This window comes from Mobula hypostoma, chromosome 14, assembly GCF_963921235.1.
Source record: "Mobula hypostoma chromosome 14, sMobHyp1.1, whole genome shotgun sequence".
Taxonomy (NCBI): Eukaryota; Metazoa; Chordata; class Chondrichthyes; order Myliobatiformes; family Myliobatidae; genus Mobula; species Mobula hypostoma.
Genome location: NC_086110.1, coordinates 34,687,492 through 34,706,892, shown reverse-complemented (window position 1 = coordinate 34,706,892; position 19,401 = coordinate 34,687,492). Strand labels below are relative to the sequence as shown.

At 39.7% G+C, this 19,401-nt stretch overlaps 1 protein-coding gene across 1 annotated transcript in view; it reads right to left on the bottom strand.

Moving 5' to 3' along the window:
* abcc12 (ATP-binding cassette, sub-family C (CFTR/MRP), member 12) overlaps nucleotides 1–19,401 on the bottom strand; it is a 129,211-nt gene that overhangs the window by 58,619 nt on the left and 51,191 nt on the right. Inside the window, exons 7-15 of the mRNA XM_063066925.1 lie at nucleotides 14,800–14,947; nucleotides 14,294–14,442; nucleotides 14,078–14,185; nucleotides 13,695–13,958; nucleotides 13,512–13,583; nucleotides 12,232–12,356; nucleotides 3,716–3,788; nucleotides 1,985–2,188; nucleotides 49–183 (exon numbers count right to left, since the gene is read on the bottom strand). Coding sequence (XP_062922995.1) covers nucleotides 49–183; nucleotides 1,985–2,188; nucleotides 3,716–3,788; nucleotides 12,232–12,356; nucleotides 13,512–13,583; nucleotides 13,695–13,958; nucleotides 14,078–14,185; nucleotides 14,294–14,442; nucleotides 14,800–14,947 — 1,278 coding nt within the window. The remainder of the gene's footprint in view (nucleotides 1–48; nucleotides 184–1,984; nucleotides 2,189–3,715; nucleotides 3,789–12,231; nucleotides 12,357–13,511; nucleotides 13,584–13,694; nucleotides 13,959–14,077; nucleotides 14,186–14,293; nucleotides 14,443–14,799; nucleotides 14,948–19,401) is intronic.

Here is a 19,401-nt window from a genome sequence, read left to right as displayed (position 1 = left end):
TTAGAGTGCGAATGTATATTGCAAAGTGAACTTTCTGTGATTGCTTACATTTGGTTGGTTCATTTGATAATTGTTGATCAGGTTGGCATAACGTCCATTTTCTTTCATTAGCGTCTCATGGTTTCCTTTTTCCTTAATTTTTCCATCTTCCAATAAAAGGATTTCATCACAGTGCTCCAAATACTAAAGATTATAAAAAAATATAAATAGACATCAACTATCTGGTGTGTTGGCAAACCACTACAAGCTTCTAGTTATGAACTTCCACATCCTTAGGATCAAAACCTACACGAACATCATAATGGACTTAATGGCAGGAGACGGTATATTATACTTTGACAGGCAACAAATTATTCAGAAATAAGTAATAAACGAATCTAAGCAGGGCAGTAAACTTTGAGTTTATCTAAGTTGCTTCAGTAAACAAAATTCTATTTTGGAGCTAATAGTCTATAGAGAAAATTGGAAGATTTGAAGGAATATACAGTATATCTACCCAGGATTCAGTATTAAAAGTCACTGGTAATGGTGTTTTGTTTTTAATTCATTTTCAGAATCTGAGTGTTCATGGCAATATCAGAATTTATTGTTCAGCCCCAAGTGCCCTAGAGAATCCACCTTCTGAAAAGTTGCACTCCTTCTCGGGAAGGTGTTCCAACATTTCTGCCGGCTACGGAAGCCCAGGATTTGAACCCGTTGATAATAAATCACTGATGATATATTTCCATGAGAGGATGGTGGACGGGGACCTGGGGGTGATTGCAGTCCAAGGCATTTGACACGCTAGTTGTTCTTGTGGTGTAAATGTAGATTTATGAGGTGTTTTCAGAATTGACAGAGCTAGTAACTAGACTGTATTTTATACTGTATGCTGGTGGTGAAGGGACTAAGTATCTAGGGTGATAAAGGGGCTGATAATCAAGCAGGTTGTTTTATCCCATTTGAGAGTTGTTGGAGCTACATTACCCAGGCAATTGGAGAATATTTCCTTACTCTCCTGATCCTTGGAGTGTCAGGAGGTGAGGCACACACTGCAGGAAGTCTAGACTCCAACCTGCTCTTGTAAATACAGTATCTATTTAACTGGTAGACTGAGCTTCCAGTCGGGAATGATTCCCAGAATATTGATGGTGGAGGACTCAGAGATGTGGGGATATTGAATACAGATTGGACTTTCCCTTGTTGGAAATGGTACTTCGGTGCTGCATGTGTTATTTACCATGTATCGGTCCAAGACTAGTCTACAATGTGGACTAAGTCATGCTGCAGTCAGACTCTATTTTACTGAGGAGTTGCAAAGGAATTGAAGATAATATACTTGTTGGTACAATAAATTGGTCTCTTGATCTCTCAATCTATTTCAGTATGATCTTGCACCTTATTGTTCACCTGCACTGCACTTTCTCTGTAGCTGTTACACTTTATTCTGCATTGTTATTGTTTTACCTTGATCTACCACATGCACTGTGTAATTATTTGATCTGTATAAACAGCATGCAAGGCAAGCTTTTCACTGTACCTTGGTATGTGTGACAATAACAAACCAAGACCAATAATTGTCAGTGAACCTCTCCACTTCTGACCTTGTCATGAAGGAAGAGCATTGAGATTTCAGCCATGGATGGCTGCAACATTGTCTGAAGAGCTTGTGAAGCAGTGCTCTGGAGTTAGGCGATTAACCTTCAACAACCACAACGTCTTCCTTTGGGAATGACTTTAACTGTGTTCCCTCTGTTGCTCATTGACTTCAATTTTACCAGAGCACCTTGACTCTACACTCATTCAAATACTGTACTGAAGTAAAGGGCAGTCGCTCGTGGCTCGTCTCTGGAACTCTGCTCTTTGTTCCATGTTTAAACCAGAGCTGTGATGAGGTCTAGAGCTGAGGAGTTCTGGTGATACTGAGATCCCTTCTGGCAGCTGCCCGCCCCCTCAGTATTTCATCCTCTTAGCCCAGAACAAATTCAAGCTTTAAATGGATCACCTGCAGCTGGTGAGTGACCAGAATCACAGTTTTCTCTCCGAGTGCCTTTTTGACACACTGCTCAAAGATGTGCTTCCCGACATGGGCATCCACAGCTGACAAGGGATCGTCCAGTAAATAAACATCTTGGTCGGAGTACACAGCTCGAGCAATGCTGATTCGCTGTTTCTGTCCACCGGACAGGTTGATGCCTCTCTCTCCCACCTTTGTTGGAAATTAGAAAGCTTAATTAACATTTTTATTTATTGCAAGATATCTGATCCAATGCCTCTGAGGAGTGTCTGTGAAATTTCGCGAATTGCTGGAGTGAAATATAAATATATCACAGTATGTATAATAATAATAGGCATCCATCAGCCTTATGAGACCATGGATTTGCGCCTTGGAAGGTTTCCAGGAAGGGTGCAGGCCTGGGCAAGGTTGTATGGAAGACCGGCAGTTGCCCATGCTGCAAGTCTCCCCTCTCAATGCCACCGATGTTGTCCAAGGGAAGGGCACTAGGGCCGATACAGCTTGGCACCGGTGTCGTTGCAGAGCAATGTATGGTTAAGTGCCTTGCTCAAGGACACAACACACTGCCTCAACTGAGGCTCAAACTAGTGACCTTCAGATCACTAGACCGATGCCTTAACCACTTGACCACGCGCCAACACACGCAGTATGTATATTAATAAATAATATCTTAAAATAGTGAAGAAGGTTGTAAGAGGATGCATTGCAATGTAGATCATTTGGGTGGAGCAGTAGCCATTGAAAGTTAATCCAGGCAAGGGTGAGAAAATGGAGTGTGGGCTGAAACACTGATATGACATATACAGCAAATGATGGAGGCCACAGGGTTGCTGTTATACAGAGGGACATTGTTCACAGATCCTTAAAAGTAGTGAGACTGAAGGATGGGGTAGGGAGACACAAGGTCAAGGCATTGAGTATTAGAGTTGGGATGCCATGCTACAGTTGTAAATCATTGGTCAGAGTGCAGTTGGAACGTCATGTACAGTTATGGGTGCTACACTATGTAAGGATCGATGTGGTAGCATTAGAAAGAATGCAGAAGAGATTCACCCGAACATTGCCTGGGATGGAGGGCCTTACTTATAAGGAGACAATGAATAGGCTGGGTGACTTTGTACAGCTTTATTAAATAATGAGGGACATATGCAGGGTTTCTATTCAGAGTCTTCTTTCTAATGTGGGGAGTTTAGAACCAGAGGGTGCTGTTTTAGGGTGAGAGGGGAGAAGTTTATAGGAGATCTGAGGGGCAGGTTTCTTCACACAGAGGGTGGTGGTTATATAGAACAAAGAGCCAGGGGAAGTAGAAGAAGGAGATAGAATTCCAATATTTAAAAGGAACTTAGTTTCTTGGAAAGGAAAGGAGTTGAGGGATATGGGCCTAATAAAACAGATGAAATTTAGTATAAACAACAGGAGTTCTGCAGATGCTGGAAATTCAAGCAACACACATCAAAGTTGCTGGTGAACGCAGCAGGCCAGGCAGCATCTCTAGGAAGAGGCACGGTCGACGTTTCAGTCCTGACGAAGGGTCTCGGCCTGAAACGTCGACTGTGCCTCTTCCTAGAGATGCTGCTCGGCCTGCTGCGTTCACCAGCAACTTTGATGTGTGTTGCTGGAACTTAGTATAGATTGGCATCATAATCAGCATGAATGAGTTGGGCTTTAGTGCATGTTCCATTGTATGGGAATTTCTATGGGAATTTGAGAGTTCCTTACTTCAGTTAGATCTCCAAAGGGGAGCATGGACAGGTCCTGTTCAAGACTGCAAACTTCAATCACCTTCTTGTACCTGTAGCATTTGTAAAGCAGTGGAATCATGATAATGCAATTTTACAGCCACCCAACTCACAGTTGGATTTACCCCGTCATTCCACGGCGCAGTACTGTTCAGCTCTGCTCCTCCCCTTGGGTTACAAGGTTATTTTCTGTACCACCATCCCCATCCCCACCGACACCTGATGAAGTTCTATCCTTCATCTCCCAACTCTCCCCAAGTTATATAGTACAATTCATCCTTTACTTGCAATACAGCATTTTGTCAGTGGCATAAGTTACATTCATTTGACAAATGGAAAGCTTCCACAAAATTAATTTGTGCCTGATGTGTTGCTAATGTCTGATCACAAACTGGAACTGGCTGAGGAACTCCATAAAGAAATGTTTATGTTTACAATATAATAATATAGGGACTAAACATATCTATCAACATCATGATTTGATCCCTCACAAATCTATTTACTGTTAATAAGGTACTTCTGAAAAAAGGTTATTTATATCAGCGGATTTAAGCACAAAGAGCTCCCATAAATAACAACACCTGAAGTTGAAAGCCCATTTGAAATTCTTTTATTTATTTAGAGATACAGCAAAGATTTATTTAGAGATAAAAATTTCCAGCCCATCAAGCTACGCCACCCAGTAACCCTCTGATTTTAACCCTAGCCTAATCACAGGACAATTTACAATGACCAATTAACCTACTAACCAATAGACCTTTGGACTGTGAGAAGAAATCAGGGCACCCAGAGGAAACCCACACACACAGACACGGGAAGGGACATACAAACTTTCTGACAGAGGATGCCAGAATTGAACTCTGAACTCTGACATCTCGAGCTGTAATAGCGTCACTCTAACCAATATCAATGTGCCCCACTTTTATCATTCAGGACACCAAGGGTTGCTTTTCTGCTCTTGGTTAAAATTATTCTCAGATATCCTTAGTATAATGTCAAATCCAACTCTTTATTTGTTCTTTGTCATTGAGTGAAGAATTCTCTGTACTATTGCCATTATATTTTCAGTATCAAGTTATACTTTCTTTGTTACCTCAGTCACAAAAATGTCAGCATACAATTCAGTGAAGTACTAGGGAAGTTGTGCACAGAGCCACTATTTGTTGGATGAGATATTGCATTAAGGATACCTGAGACTAATTTTGACCAAGAGATTAAATCAGCTTCTGTAAATGACCTGACCTTGGAAGTGGTGTGTGTGTGACTTTAGAAACGCCTGGTTAACAGTAAAGTATTTTGAGATCGACTAAAGCATACTACATACTGTAGATGTTAATGTGCCTTGTTAACCTACTCAAAGCTCTATATAAAATGCTCATTGTTTTCCATAGTCAGAAAAGATATTAATGCGTGTCTTACAGGAAAAGTTCCAAATAGAATCATGACTAAATTGCCAAATCATTTAAACTAAACATTTGTTCTTCAGTTTAAGATTAATTTTATATTCTTATAATTCAAATATCAAATGTTTTGAATATTTTGTGTCTCTTCTTTTGCTCTATTTCACATTCTACTCAGTTTGGATTCATTCTGATTAGAAACCAGAGACCAGAGCACAAATTTGGAAAAAAATAAGAAGTGTTAGATTCCTTCCCTTTCAAAGCCTGGGTTTTAATTATGCCAGGCCATGACAGATGGGCCATGTACCTAAATGATAGATCATTTCTTTTTAATTCCTATTCCTACTGGGGTCCAGCTACATTTTATCTGCACTTTGTGCCTCTTGTTAATTATCTGTCTCTGCATGATTTTTAAAATGGAATCTTATCCCATTGAATTCAATTTCAAGGGTCTTAGATAAAGTGGAATGATTTGGATTGATAATATTTAATTTACAATGTAAATGAATAAAGTAACATTTCTAAGATAAAAAATACAAATAATGGCAGTTTGAGTAGTTGGATTTTGCATGCCATCAGGGGATACAATGCATTGCTCACAGCTCAGAGGAAATCAAGCCTACAGTCATAGACCAATCTTCGTCAGAGTACTGACTTCCATATAATTATATTTTTCATTTTAACTTCCCTGTAGGATACAGTTTCAAGAGTGCGAGCAGTTTTTTGGAGTTAAATTACCACCTGAAGCAAGGCAATTAATAATCTCTTTAGTTTGTAGAATGACTGAGTCACTTTTCCAGGAGACATGAGTTTTAACTGGAACTGACAGCTTGCTATATCTGAGCTTGGACTCTTGGCATTTCATTAAACTTTCAATCAGCAAAGTGTTGTCAGAATATGCAAGTATAATGTAAAGTACAGATGGTGATGGTTAATTTTTCTGATAATCTGGCTTGATTGAACTGACAAAATTGTCTGAGGGGACTACAATTATCTTTTGTACCCAATTCCTTTCGCATGCAATTTTACATTTATTTACATTTTTGGTGATCGTCTGTACTGCATATTTACATAAGGTGCTACAGCTTCATTCAGATCTCAGAATATTATATAAAATGACATTATATCACAAGATGCTAGAAGTAAAGTAGAAATAAAAAGAAGAATTGCCATTGCCAAAACCAACTTCCAAAAAATGAAATCCATTTTTACCAACAGACACATTTCTATGGCGACAAGGCTTAGGCTGTTAAAATGTTACATCTGGTCAATCTTGCTGTATGCTTCTGAAACATGGACTATAACACCAGAACTCCGAAGAAACTTAGAAGCAACAGAAATGTAGTTTCTTTGAAGAATGCTGAAAATATCATATAGAGATAGGGTAACTAATGAGACAGTACTCCAACGTGCCCATACAAAAAGATCTTTAATGAGAACATTAAATGAGAGGAAACTTAAATTCCTGGGCCATGTCATCAGAAAGGGAGAAATAGAGTGCCTTACATTACAAGGCTGTATGCCTGGGAAACGCGAAAGAGGAAGGCAAGGAAGAAAATATATGGACACTGAAAGAACTAACAGATCTAAGAGTGTGCGATATCATTGAAGCTGCATGGGATCGTTCGATGTGGAAAGCCATGGTCGCCCAAGCGTGTAACGCGCAAGGCACATGAAGAAGATATAAAATGACTATGACACCAATTATGACATGAATTTCCCAAATCATCCATCATTACATTGACAGAAAATTCATGAGATCCCTGCGGAAACAACATGTCTGCAGCAAGCAAGACTTTTCTGCACCGTTTGTATGCAGTAACAGTGGGGAATCAGAAGTATCCCTGTAATATCCCTGTACATGTTCAACTCTTGCTTTAGTCCCCCTTGTCTTCATATTGAGTTTGCTTTTCAAATGGAAGCAAAGGAAACTAATTGTTGTGTAAGTTGAATTTGACTAACTGTTGACATGTCCCTGCATAGTTGTGAGCAACTTTTTTCCTGAAAAGTTGCAGTCAGTGGTCCTCCAAAGTTTTTGGAATTCTCATTGATGCCAGACTCCTCACGCGGGAACCCTGTGAAGGAGTCCAGACTTGAACAATATGCCAACTCCTGTGCCAAGTTGAGCCTGCCATTGGTTGGCCGTGGATTTGTTTGTAGGGGAAAGTGCTGAAAGGAACTGAGGTAAATCCAGATAACTGAAATATTTATATCCAAATATTTTAACAGGTTTACTTTTTGAATGTTTCTCTGTCTTTTAGAGGATTGGTACATTCACTAACAATTAAATGGTTTTAGCTGTTTGGAAGTTTGACATTTCTGATATTTCTCTTATAGCACATCAGTACAACGCGCCTGTGAACATCTGCCATAACTAAGCATCACTAAGTGAAACACGTAGGCTAGATAGGAGGGGCACATTTCACATACGTAGCCAACTGGCTCCAGTGGGCTGCAGTTAGGACAGAGGACCAAGAAAACTATTATGGTAACTCCCCAGAGGAGAGGCAAATACCAGCACTGCTCAGGATTATTTGAAGGAGACAAAAATAAAACAGAATACATGAGAAGATTGAATATGTTTTGTGTATTGAATCGCCTGCCTGAGAGTTTTCAACAAACAACAAGAAATGTTTTCCTACCTCTCTTGACTTTCATTGTGTCAAGTGCTCTTCCTTATCTAAATTTGCCTACTGAGTTTGGGCATAATTCTACTTACTTACCTAGAGATACAGTGCAGAATAGGCCCTTCTGGCCCTTTGAACCGTGCCGCCCAGCAACCCAAAATACCCCTGATTTAACCCTACCTAATCATGGGACAATTCACAATGACCAGTTAACCTACTTGGCAGGTAAGGTCTTTGGACTGTGGGAGGAAACCGGAGCACCCGGAGAAAACCCACACATTCTATGAGCAGGACTTACAGAGATTCCTTATAGAGGTCGCCGGGATTGAACCCCAAACTCCGACATTCCGAGTTGTAACTGTGTCATGCTAACCGCTACACTACTGTGGCAGGTCACTGGTGTAGCCGGCATTTATAACTGCGAGAAATGACACCTTCGTTGGGCAATGGCTGTTCAACCAATTTTCTGTTTTCATTGGGAGAAAAGTGGAGGTGTGAAGATCTTTGTGGAGTCTCAATATACTCACTTCAAAGTTCTGCTGTTGAAACCCAGGAGCACAAGCAGAGATCAGGGAGTCGCTATTGTGTGTTAGTGTGTGTCTGGAGGCAGTGACAACTGCAGTGGACATCACAAAGAGCATTCAGAATCACATTCTGTTTATAGCATGATGATTAAGGAGGCAATGAGAAAATAATGAAATACACAAAACTGAAGTTAACCAAACTATAAATTATTCATTGTTATAAAATATATTTGTAAGTGCACGGGAAAATAATTTCTAAACTTCTTAAAAGTGAAGTAATTTGAGACTTTTTGTGCACTGGTATCTCACTGCGCAATCTACGAGTTCGCAGTTGCAGTGGGGTAAGCACAGTGTTTTTCATTCAGTCTGGAGCAAAATAAGACAGTGATTGCCGCAAAGCTTCAGGTCAAATATTTGCTGGAATGTGAAAGCCAAATGGGTTCAAAGTGACACGTGTCAACATACAGCAATCTTTTGAATTGATCTTTCATAACATGGCAGTTGTAATAACCTGGAGATCATATCGTAAGAAAATCTTCTGCATCCATCCACAAATTTTAGCACTGTTCTGATCAACAAAGTATAAACGGTATATTGTTGCCAGCAGGTATCCTTAAAATTGACCCTATATGTAATGACACAATTCTCCATTCAACATTTCCTTGTTTGATGACTGAAAGTTTAGTGCTAAGCTGAAAATAAGGGGAACTTTCCATTATATCCAATTTAAAACAATGAGGTTCATAGCAGGCAGATATATTTTAATTCCACTATTTACAGTCGTCTGTTTTGCTGATTATTGTGCTAGAAAATGATTCTTTGTTTGATATTGAATCTGATATTAAACAATCACGATTGTATTTTAGTTTGTACACTGAAGGAGAAGATCAGACTCCATCCAGTTGGAATGAAGAACTTGGGGCTTCCATACGCATATATTTTGGTGATAGTAAAACAGTGACTGGACTTGATCCAGACAGGAGCTGAAAATCAACAGGAAGCACTTCAATTTTTTTAATACAATGACAATAGGTGCCTGCACTCTTATAGGATTGGCTTGGTTCCATTTTATTTTCCCAGACCCTTGGCTCACTGCAGTCCACTAAGCAGCAGACATCTTTGATACCAAACTTGCATAAGAATCACAAGGATTGAATCATCAGAGAATGTTCACCATTCAAAATTTCCTGGTTACTCAAAATGAGCTGGAAATGATCATCATGTTTCCCAAAAAAGACAAATCAATGTTTAACAGTGTAACCTTGATAAAAGCATAATGCAAGAGAGTGTGAATAGTTGATGTGGTGGGATGAAGGTTAACAAAGCACCACATAAAAATTGATGAAGTGTAGCTGGGCTTCAGTTCACTGCAGCTATTGCACCGTATCAACTTTGATTCCAGAATTTGAGGTCCCCCCGAGCCAGATGAATTTTGATACCATGAGCAACGATCATGTTTATTTATCCGTTTCATTCTCGACTCCTGCACCTCTCACTTTTATCTAAAGCCTTTGATCTTTTTGTTAATGCCACTGTGCCCTGTTTTCAACTTTTCCAGCTATTCTACTTCTCTTTCCGCGAGCTTCTGCCTTCATGTCTGTTTGTGTCCAAGTGTGTGTGACATGTCTGCGCAAGCTTGTGTGCTTTTAAAACACTTCAATCCCTCTTGGCTCTATATTATTTTAGCATCAAAGTATTTAATGCTTTTGCTCATTATGTGACTGAGGTGATCAGTTCAACCATTCTGTTTACAATTCCCCTCAGAATTGATTGCATTTTCCATTACATTGTCTCCTTTTCATTCTATATTAATGTATCTGTTCACAGCATGATACTCAGTTCTGAAAAGAAAGTGCAGATCAGACTCATAATCTGCTCTGGTCTCAATATTCATGCTACCTAACTAGTACATCCAGGGAAAACTGGTACAAAACCATCTAATGACCTAAGAAATAAATATAATATTAAATATTAAGTAAACTTAGTAGGGTTCTGGCAGCACCTTGCGGTGCCATTGTGATTAACATGACACTATTACAATATGATTCTGAGTTGAATCCTGACATCCTCTACAAGGATTTGTACGTCTTCCCCGTGGAATGTGTGCGTTTTCTGTGGAGGGAGGGGGTTCCAGCTTCTTCCCACAGTCCAAAGATGTACTGGTTAGTAGGTTAATTGGTCATTGTAGATTGTCCCGTGAATAGGCCGGAGTTAAATCAAGGGCTGCTGGGTGGTGTGGCTCGAGGGGCCTACTCCGCACTGTATCTCTGAATAAAATCTTAGTATTGTAACCCTTTGAGGAGTGACTTTTTTTCTACATACATGAAATAGATTAGGCCAATGTAATGGAAGAGACATTTGTACAGAGCCAGGATATATTTTCATTCACAAGTTTACCATCAATGGTTAGCTGTGGCTCGTTTAGTAGTAGTTTTGTCACTGCTTCAGAACTTAATGCCTCGCATCTCAGGCTACATCCACACTACGCCGGATAATTTTGAAAACACCAGTTTCGAGTAAAAATGACAGGCGTCCACACTAAGCATTTTTCAAAATATCTCTGTCCACATTAGAACGGATATTTCGGCGAATCTCCTCCTACTGGGTATGCGCAGGACACACAGAAAACAAGCAAAGAGGAAACGGTATATTTGGTGCGTGTTTGTCCAGTTACAGAGTAGAGAAACTTAAAAGAAATTGCTCTTGGCTGTTGCACAAGAGGACTTAAAAAACAAATACTAGAGCTTATGGAGTTAACCAACGGGGAGTTCACGGACAGTATGACCCGGCTGACAACGAACATTGAAAAACTGACTAACTCTGTTGCATTAGTAATGCATCTTGTTAAATGTATAAAACATGTCTGCATCAGTGTTATTGTGTATTTCCATACAATGTTACATTAGGCTGTTACACATCTGTTGTCAGAGAAGTACTTGGTAAACCACCTTCATACAAGCAAGGACAGAAAGCAGGGCAAAGTGAGTATACTTATTTATTCAGAAAACTATGGGTCAAAGTATTTGGTGAGTACATTTCTAACTCTTCTGGCTTCAGTCTCATTGCTGCCTGTTCTGAAATTGTTAGGTTCTGCAAAGCGCAGAATCAAATATCGCCGTGATGATTGTACGCTCTAGTATCAATTGTTTGGTGACAATAAAGTAATAATAATAATAATAAAAAGAAGAAAACATTGAAATGCCGCGCTTTCGCCATCTGTTCTGGCATGTCATGACAGCAGTTTTAAAATCTCCGGTTACCCCATCCACACAGAAACGGATATTAGGCGTTTTCAGATTTATTCACTCTGGAGACCGTTCCTGAAAATCTCTGTTTTCGGGGGATGAAATCGCCATTTTAGTGTGGACGGATGGTCAAAACGAAGAGAAAAAGCTTCGTTTTCAAAACTATCTGGCGTAGTGTGGATGTAGCCTCAGTCAAAAACTATGAGTACAGCTGAGGGAGTGCTGCACTGTCAGACAAGTTATCTTAAGCTGCTCTCTCAAGTAGGCAGTACCTTAGCACTACTTTAAGGAAAGATGGGAGAGCTATCTCTGGTCTGCTGGCCCACAGTTACCACTCGATAAACATTTCTTAAATAGATCATCTGAGTATTGCAGTAATTTGTCATCTAAGAATAAAAAAGGCAGCGTGGTTTCTTATGTAATATCAGTGACCATTTTGCCGTATCTGCAAAGCACTCTGACATCTCAAAATTGTTATTAATTTATGTATTTCCTTTCTGGAAATTTAGTTATAATTTTGACCTGAGGAAACCACGTCAGAGAGCATTAGTTGATTAAAGGAAAACAAGGACAAAGGGGTGCATTTGAAACGTTTGTGATTATTTTGCAATATCACAACAGTTTTAAAATATACGCTATTAGATCAATCAAATACACCTGTATTACACATATGTTTTTACACACATCAGTGCATACATACCTTTCCTCATTAAACGGCCTTGCAAATAAAATGTTTTCTCTGATAGTCCCATGAAATATCCAAGCTTGTTGTGATACAAAGGCCAGTGATCCATTGATGGCCACAGTTCCATTATGCAATTTCATCTGCAGCAAGGAAAATAAATGTTTAACATTGGTCATACAGTGCAGCATTTTCAACATGAAAATTGTCCTGATATTATAATACGCTCCTTAATTGTTGGTGACGAGTGCAATTAAGACTTAATGAGTAAATCCAACATCTTCCTGAAGCTGGTTGGGAGTGTGGCATGTTAATGGCATATTTGTTGCAGTTCTCAACTAATCTCTTCCTTACACAATTAACTGGAATTTTTGCACAGATTGCTGGAATGGTGGGGGAATTTAAATCATCCTTATTTTGACAGTAGATTCTAGCCTTTTATTTTTGATTATTCTTCCATATTGGGATAATTTTGCTGGTTTAATTCATGTGAAATGCACTTTATTGAGAAGGATTCAATGCATAGAATTGTGCCACGTGTATCAGGTTATCAAAGCATTCTTCAAGCAATTTCATAATAAGAGACTCTATCTATCAAAGTAGTCAAGAGCAGATCCATTTTATCTGCCAAAATTCAGGTGTACTCCCAGAACAATGCACTTTACTGACGATAAACAGCCTTCACTAAGACATAACAAATGTGTCCATCAATCATGTTTCACTTATTGCTGAGCTACAGATCATGTTATTTCTTCTAGAAGCAGCTCGTTGGTTGAACAGGGAGAGAGAGCATAGTTGTCTCACATAGGTAGAATGAGTAGTTAGCCTTTCCTGCTCCTGCTGCTATCTACCCATTGGCTGCCAACCCCTTTCCCCCTTTCTTAGGTATGTTCACCAAGTTTCATTTCTGGTTAATAACAACCTTCTATCTCATTTTTCTCCCATCTTTGGGAAGACTTCTCCTCCTAAAGGCTGGCCTTTCCTTTATACCCTTTCTCCCATGAATTCCAATTTCAGTGCAGGGAAAGAAAAGTGCTTTGTTAGACAACAAGCAGTAGTGCTTCCAGCTGTGTCCCTGGAGACGCAGCAGAATGAAATCTCCCAGCAGCATGAAGCACAAATAATAAAGGAATATTGTGGAAATGGATTTCAGAGAAAAAGTGTAACCTCATTTCCTAGCCTTTTAATGTAGATTGAACTCAAACTGTCAAAGTATGCAAATATATCCACACATATTTTATTTTTAACACAACTCCAGTGGAATGTTTTGTTGTTAGACAGTTAAAAAAAATACATACCAGTCCTAGCACAGCAGATATTAAAGAACTTTTTCCACTTCCTACATTTCCACAAATGCCTAAAAGCATACCCTAAACAAAAAGTTCATAAATTGTTTAGTTAACCTCTTAGATATTTCCCCAAAACAAGATAAATGTGCATAAATAATACAATTTAATAGCCGAAATGCATGTGATATATACCTTTTCCAAAGAGAGGCTGAGGTTATGAAGAGTCATTAATGCTTTAGGGGTATCTTCTGGCACTTGACCATTAATATCGGCCCCATTTACTTTGTTGTTATTACAAACATTTTTTCGTGTTGAGACCTTGTCAACAGGTTCAGATTTTCCTTCACTTCCATCTACATTGCTCCATGAAAGAGATGCATTTTCCATCAGCACTGCGTAAGGTGAGTCTTGCAGAGTTTTCACATATAGTTCAGGAAGTTCCATGATCAAAATTTTCTAATAAATAAGTAAATTATTGAATGTAAGTGCAATGCACAAATACTAATGGGGATAATCAGAATTGTTAAACTATGCTTTTTAAATAGCAAAATCAGTTTTAAAAAACTTTCTTTTACCCTCAATCTCTTCAAAGAAACTCTGGCCTCTCCAAATCCTTTAACTGAAAAGGGCACCACAGACAAAATAAATCTCATTATGTTGAAAGTTGCGATCGCAGAGAATGCCTTGAACGATAAGAGAAATAAGACGTCAACGTTAATGAAATTAATTTATGACGATGCAGCTAACCAGGATTACTTGCATTTCCAAACACTGCTGCTATTTGCACTTACCACAGACGCAGTCAGCTCATACCCCAAGAGTGTGTGCACAACGAACGTGAGGACAGTGGCCAATGCTGGGACAATTGGAACGAGTGAAGAATTTGCACTCTGTACATATCCTGCTTCTTCCAATATCTTCCTCTCCTTTTTCCGCACACCTATATTAGAAAATGAACAGCTGCCGAGGTCAATACCAAATTTTAAGAAGAAAAAGGAGCATGACATTAATATTGTTTAAAATGTGCTTTATCAAAGGCTTTGTACTGGTAAATCTTGCTATTTCACATCTTGACTTTGAAAACAGCTTTAAATGCATTCTCCTTTAACTTTACTATATAAACCAAGGATATTTTAGCAACTTACACAAAGACTTCAAAGAATAGTGTGCACTTTGAAATAACTATTTATGTAGAACAAGTTTGTATTTTTAAGATATTATTATATGTAAATTTTATGTCCAGACCATGCATGCAGATATTTTTATCTCATTTAACTGATAAAATGCTGCACCTTACCACTTATAGCGTGTGCAAATGATTTTTCCCATGCATACATTTTTATTAGTTTCATGTGAGTCAATACTTCATTCATTAATCGCACACGAATATCAGTCTGCTTGATGGCTTTGCTTCGAAATGCCATGGTTAGTCGTGCCATTAACGTCTGAAATTAATAAAAATTATATTAATCATCCTTTGGTGTATAGGGAATGCAGACTGTGATTTCTGAACGAAATGCTTGGTTACAGGAGATCTCTCAAGAAAATGTATCAAAGACAAATGGAACACTTTGGGCTGCAGAATAAATATCATTAACCAGCAAGGATTAATATTAGCTAATGTACCAGATCTGCAGCAAAAAAACAAGTGTAACTCAAAATAAATCATCATTAAGGGAGGTCAGGCAGCGGTATTGTCACAAACACAATAAATCCTGCAGATACTGGAAATCCAAAGCAACACACACAAAATGCTGAAGGAGCTCATCGGATCAGGCAGCATCTGTGGAAACGGGTAAACAGTCAAAGTTTCAGGCCGAGGCCCTTCATCAGGACTGGAGAAAAAAGATGAGGTCAGAGAAATAAGGTGAGGGGAGGGGAGGAAGAACTACAAGGTGTTAGGTGATAAGGGAAACTAGGAGAGTGGAGGGGCGAAGTAAAGAGCTGGGAAGTCGAGAGATGAAAAACATAAAGGGCTGGAGAAGGTGGGATTAGACAGGAAAGGATACACGGTTGTGGAAGAAAGGGAAGGAGGGAGAGCACCAGAGGGAGATGGTGGACAGATAAGGAGATGAGGTGAGAGGGGGAAATGGGAATGGGGACTGGTGAAGGGTGAGGCAATTACCGGAAGTTAGAGAAATCAGTGTTCAAGCCATTAGGTTGGAGGCTACCCAGATGGAATATAAGAAGTTACTCCTCTTTAAGAGTTTTATTGGAACAAATTACTGGAACTCAACTTCCACATAACCCTATATTATTTCTATTAGGTGATATTGAAGGGATAAAACCGAAAGTTAAATTGAATAAATAGCAGAAAGAATCTATAAAAATTGCATTGGCAGTAGCCAAGAAGGCTATAGCAGTTACTTGGAAATCGGATTCGTATTTAAGTATGGATCGTTGGAATAATGAAATTTCTAGTTGTATTCCACTCGAAAAAATTACTTATAATTTAAGAGATAAATATGATACATTTTTGAATATTTGGCGCTCATATTTACAAAAGATAGGATGGCATATTTAGTTGCTCCAATGATAAAGATGTTGGCCCCTTCGGGAAAGTAATAAATAAATATTCTAAATTTATTTTGAATCCCATGGAGCATGTGGAAACTTTCCAATATCCAGGCAGTTCTTCTTTCTTCTTTCTTTTTCTTTTCTTTTTTTTTCAGGTAGGGGTATATATCGGGGGGAAGGGTTGGGGGGGGTAGATATTATCATTCTATGTAATCATTTCAAAAGCTCAATAAAAATTATATTTAAAAAAAGAAGTTACTCCTCCAATCTGAGTGTAACCTCATTGTGGCAGCAGAGGAGGCCATGAACTGACATGTCTGAATGGGAATGGGAAGTGGAATTAAAATGGGTGGCCACTGGGAGACCCCGTGTTTTCCAGCGGACGGATTGTAGGTGTTCAGCAAAGCAGTCTCCCAATCTATGTCAGGTCTCACCAATTGACAGGAGGCCACACCAGGAACACCAGATACAGGAGATGACCCCAACAAGCTCACAGGTGAAGTGTTGCCTCACCCGGAAGGACTGTTTGGGGTCCTGAATGGTACTGAGGGAGGAGGTGTAGGGGCAGGTGTAGCACTTGTTCCGTTTGCAAGGATAAGTACAAGGAGGGTGATCATTGGGGAGGAATGAACAGGCAAAGGAGTCGCATAGGGAGCGATCCCTGTGGAAAGTGGAAAGTGGGTGGAGAGAACTATGTACTTGGTCGTGGGTCCCTTTGGAGGTGGCACAAGTTAAGGAGAATTATGTGCTGGATGTGGAGGTTAGTGGGGTGGTAGGTGAGGACAAGAGGAACCCTATCCCTGGTGGGGTGGCAGGAGGATGGGGTGAGGATAAACATGTGCGAAATGGAAGAGATGTGTGTGAGGACAGCTTTGATGTGGAGGAAGGAAAGCCCTTTTTTTTGAAGAAGGAGGACATCTCATTAGTTCTGGAATGAAAAGCCTCATCCTGAGAGCAGATGCAGTGGAGATGGAGGAACTGAGAGAAGGGAATGGCATAGTCACAAGTGACAGGGTGGGAGGAGATATAGTCCAGGTATCTGTGGGAATCAGTAGGTTTATAATACACACCAGTAGATAAACTGACTCCAGAGAAAGAGACAGGGAAATTGAGAAAGGGGAAGGAGGTGTCAGAAATGGACCAGGTAAATTTAAGGGCAGGATGGAAGTTGGAGGCAAGGTTGATAAATCGTTGAACTCAGCATGGGGGCAGGAAGCAGCGTCAATGCAGTTGTTGATGGAGTGTATGAAAAGTTGGGAAGTGATACCGGAGCAGGCTTGGAACATGGACTTTTCCACGCAGCTGACAAAAAGGCAGGAATAGATGGGACCCAGGTGAGTGCCAATGGCTACACCTTTGGTTTGAAGGAAGTGGGAGGAGCCGAAGGAGAAACTATTGAGAGTGAGGACCAGTTCCACTGGATGGAGGAGAGTGGTGGTGGAGGCGAGCAGACTGGATCTGTTGTCTAGAAAGAAGAGGAGAGCTTGAAGTCCTTCCGGATGGGGAATGGAGATCACTCGGGACTGGACTCCATAGTGAAAGTGAGACGACCAGAGCCAGGGAACTTGAAGTCATTGAAAAGATTCAGAACTGTATTGTCACAGCAGTTAGGTGATCTTCACTGATGACAACTGGTCAGGCTTCATACTACAGCATGCAATGAAGAACCACGGGATTCTCAAAATAAGTTTTAAAATAAGCCGTGGGATGAAAGGAAGAAGGAAGGAGCACTTGCATAAGACAGACATGAAGCTGATTGATGTTATGAAACACTAACCCAGGATATAGTGAGAGTAAACATCACACATTGGCATGAATTTATATTAATTCAACTGTCTTGTTGTTAGATTGCTAACAAAACTTTTATTACAAAAAGTAAGCTGCAGCCGTGATCCCACAGGGAATGCAACAGAAAATTCTGGAAACATTCAGATGAGTCGGGCAGCAGCTGTTTTTAATTCAGATATCTGGCATCTGCAGTTTGTTGTACTTTTTTTCAATTTTCTCACGCTGATTTTTCCAGTGGGTCTGGTCTTGTCTCACACCTGCAAAAATATTACCTCCATTGCCACCCATAGAATAATACCCATTTGCCAATCTTGCAAAATGCTGATAAATCTGGAGCTTTTTCCTATCAAAGTGAGCTAGCAATGGAGAAAATCACTGACCCAGAGGTAGCAAGAAACCATTTTATGAACTTTCAGCAAAAGCAAATCCAGGATTAGGACGGGATAACAAAAAGAAATAGGGTGGAAATGAGGGTTTGTCGATGCATTGTCTGATATAATTCAGTTGAGTGATAAAAAGAATAGCGTTGGAGGTAAACCTAGGCAACTTGCAAAGGAGCAGAGACAGGATTCGTCACTTGTCACCTGCCAGGAAGTTTCTCTGAATAATGATTGCTTGTGTGAACAGTGTTTAAAATCAAATGTTGTTACATTTATTGTTGAAGTTAGAATCAGAGTCATAGAACACTACAGCAGAGACCACCTAGCCTATGCCAAACCATTAATCTGCCTGGCCCTATCGACCTGCGCTCAGACCATTGCCCTCCATACTCTCCCGTCCATGTATCTATCCAAATTTATCTTAAATGCTGAAATTGATCCTGCATTCTCCAATTGTGCTGGAAGCTCATTCCACACTCTCAACACCCTCTGTGAGAAGAAGTTTCCCTTCATGTTCCCCTTAAATATCTCACCTTTCACCCTTATCCTATGACCTCTAGTTTTACTCTCATCCAACCACAAATTACATTTACTCTATCTATACCCCTCATAACTTCATATACATCTAACAAATCTCACCATCTTCTCCTACACTCCAGGGAAAAAAGTCCTAGCCTATTCAACCTTTCCCTGTAACTCAGGTCCTCAAATCCTGGCATCACCCTTGTTAATTTTCTCTTCAGTCTTTCAAGTCTTTTTTACATCTTTCCTGAAGGCGGTGTAGGAGGCCAAAACTGGACATAATACTCCAATTTATACCTCACCAACATCTTCAGCATAACATCCCAACTCCAATCCGAATTTCAACTTAACATCCCAACTACTGTACTCAATGCATTGATTTATGAAGGCCAATGTAACGAAAGCTTTCTCTATGACTCCATCTACCTTTGATGTCACTTTTGAAGAATTATGGATCTGTATTCCCAGATCTCTCTGTTCTAGCACACTGCCCTACTGCTCACCATATAAGTCCCACCCTGATTTGTCCACCTAAATTGCAAAACATGACTTACCATTGTTATGTACCCCGTAACTGGGTTGCCAAACCAGCAGAAATGGAATACTTTTATTGGAGTCTGTGATTACTAGGAACTAATAAAGTTTTATTAAAGAAGTAAGTAATACAGTACACTAATCGCAAGGATATAAAT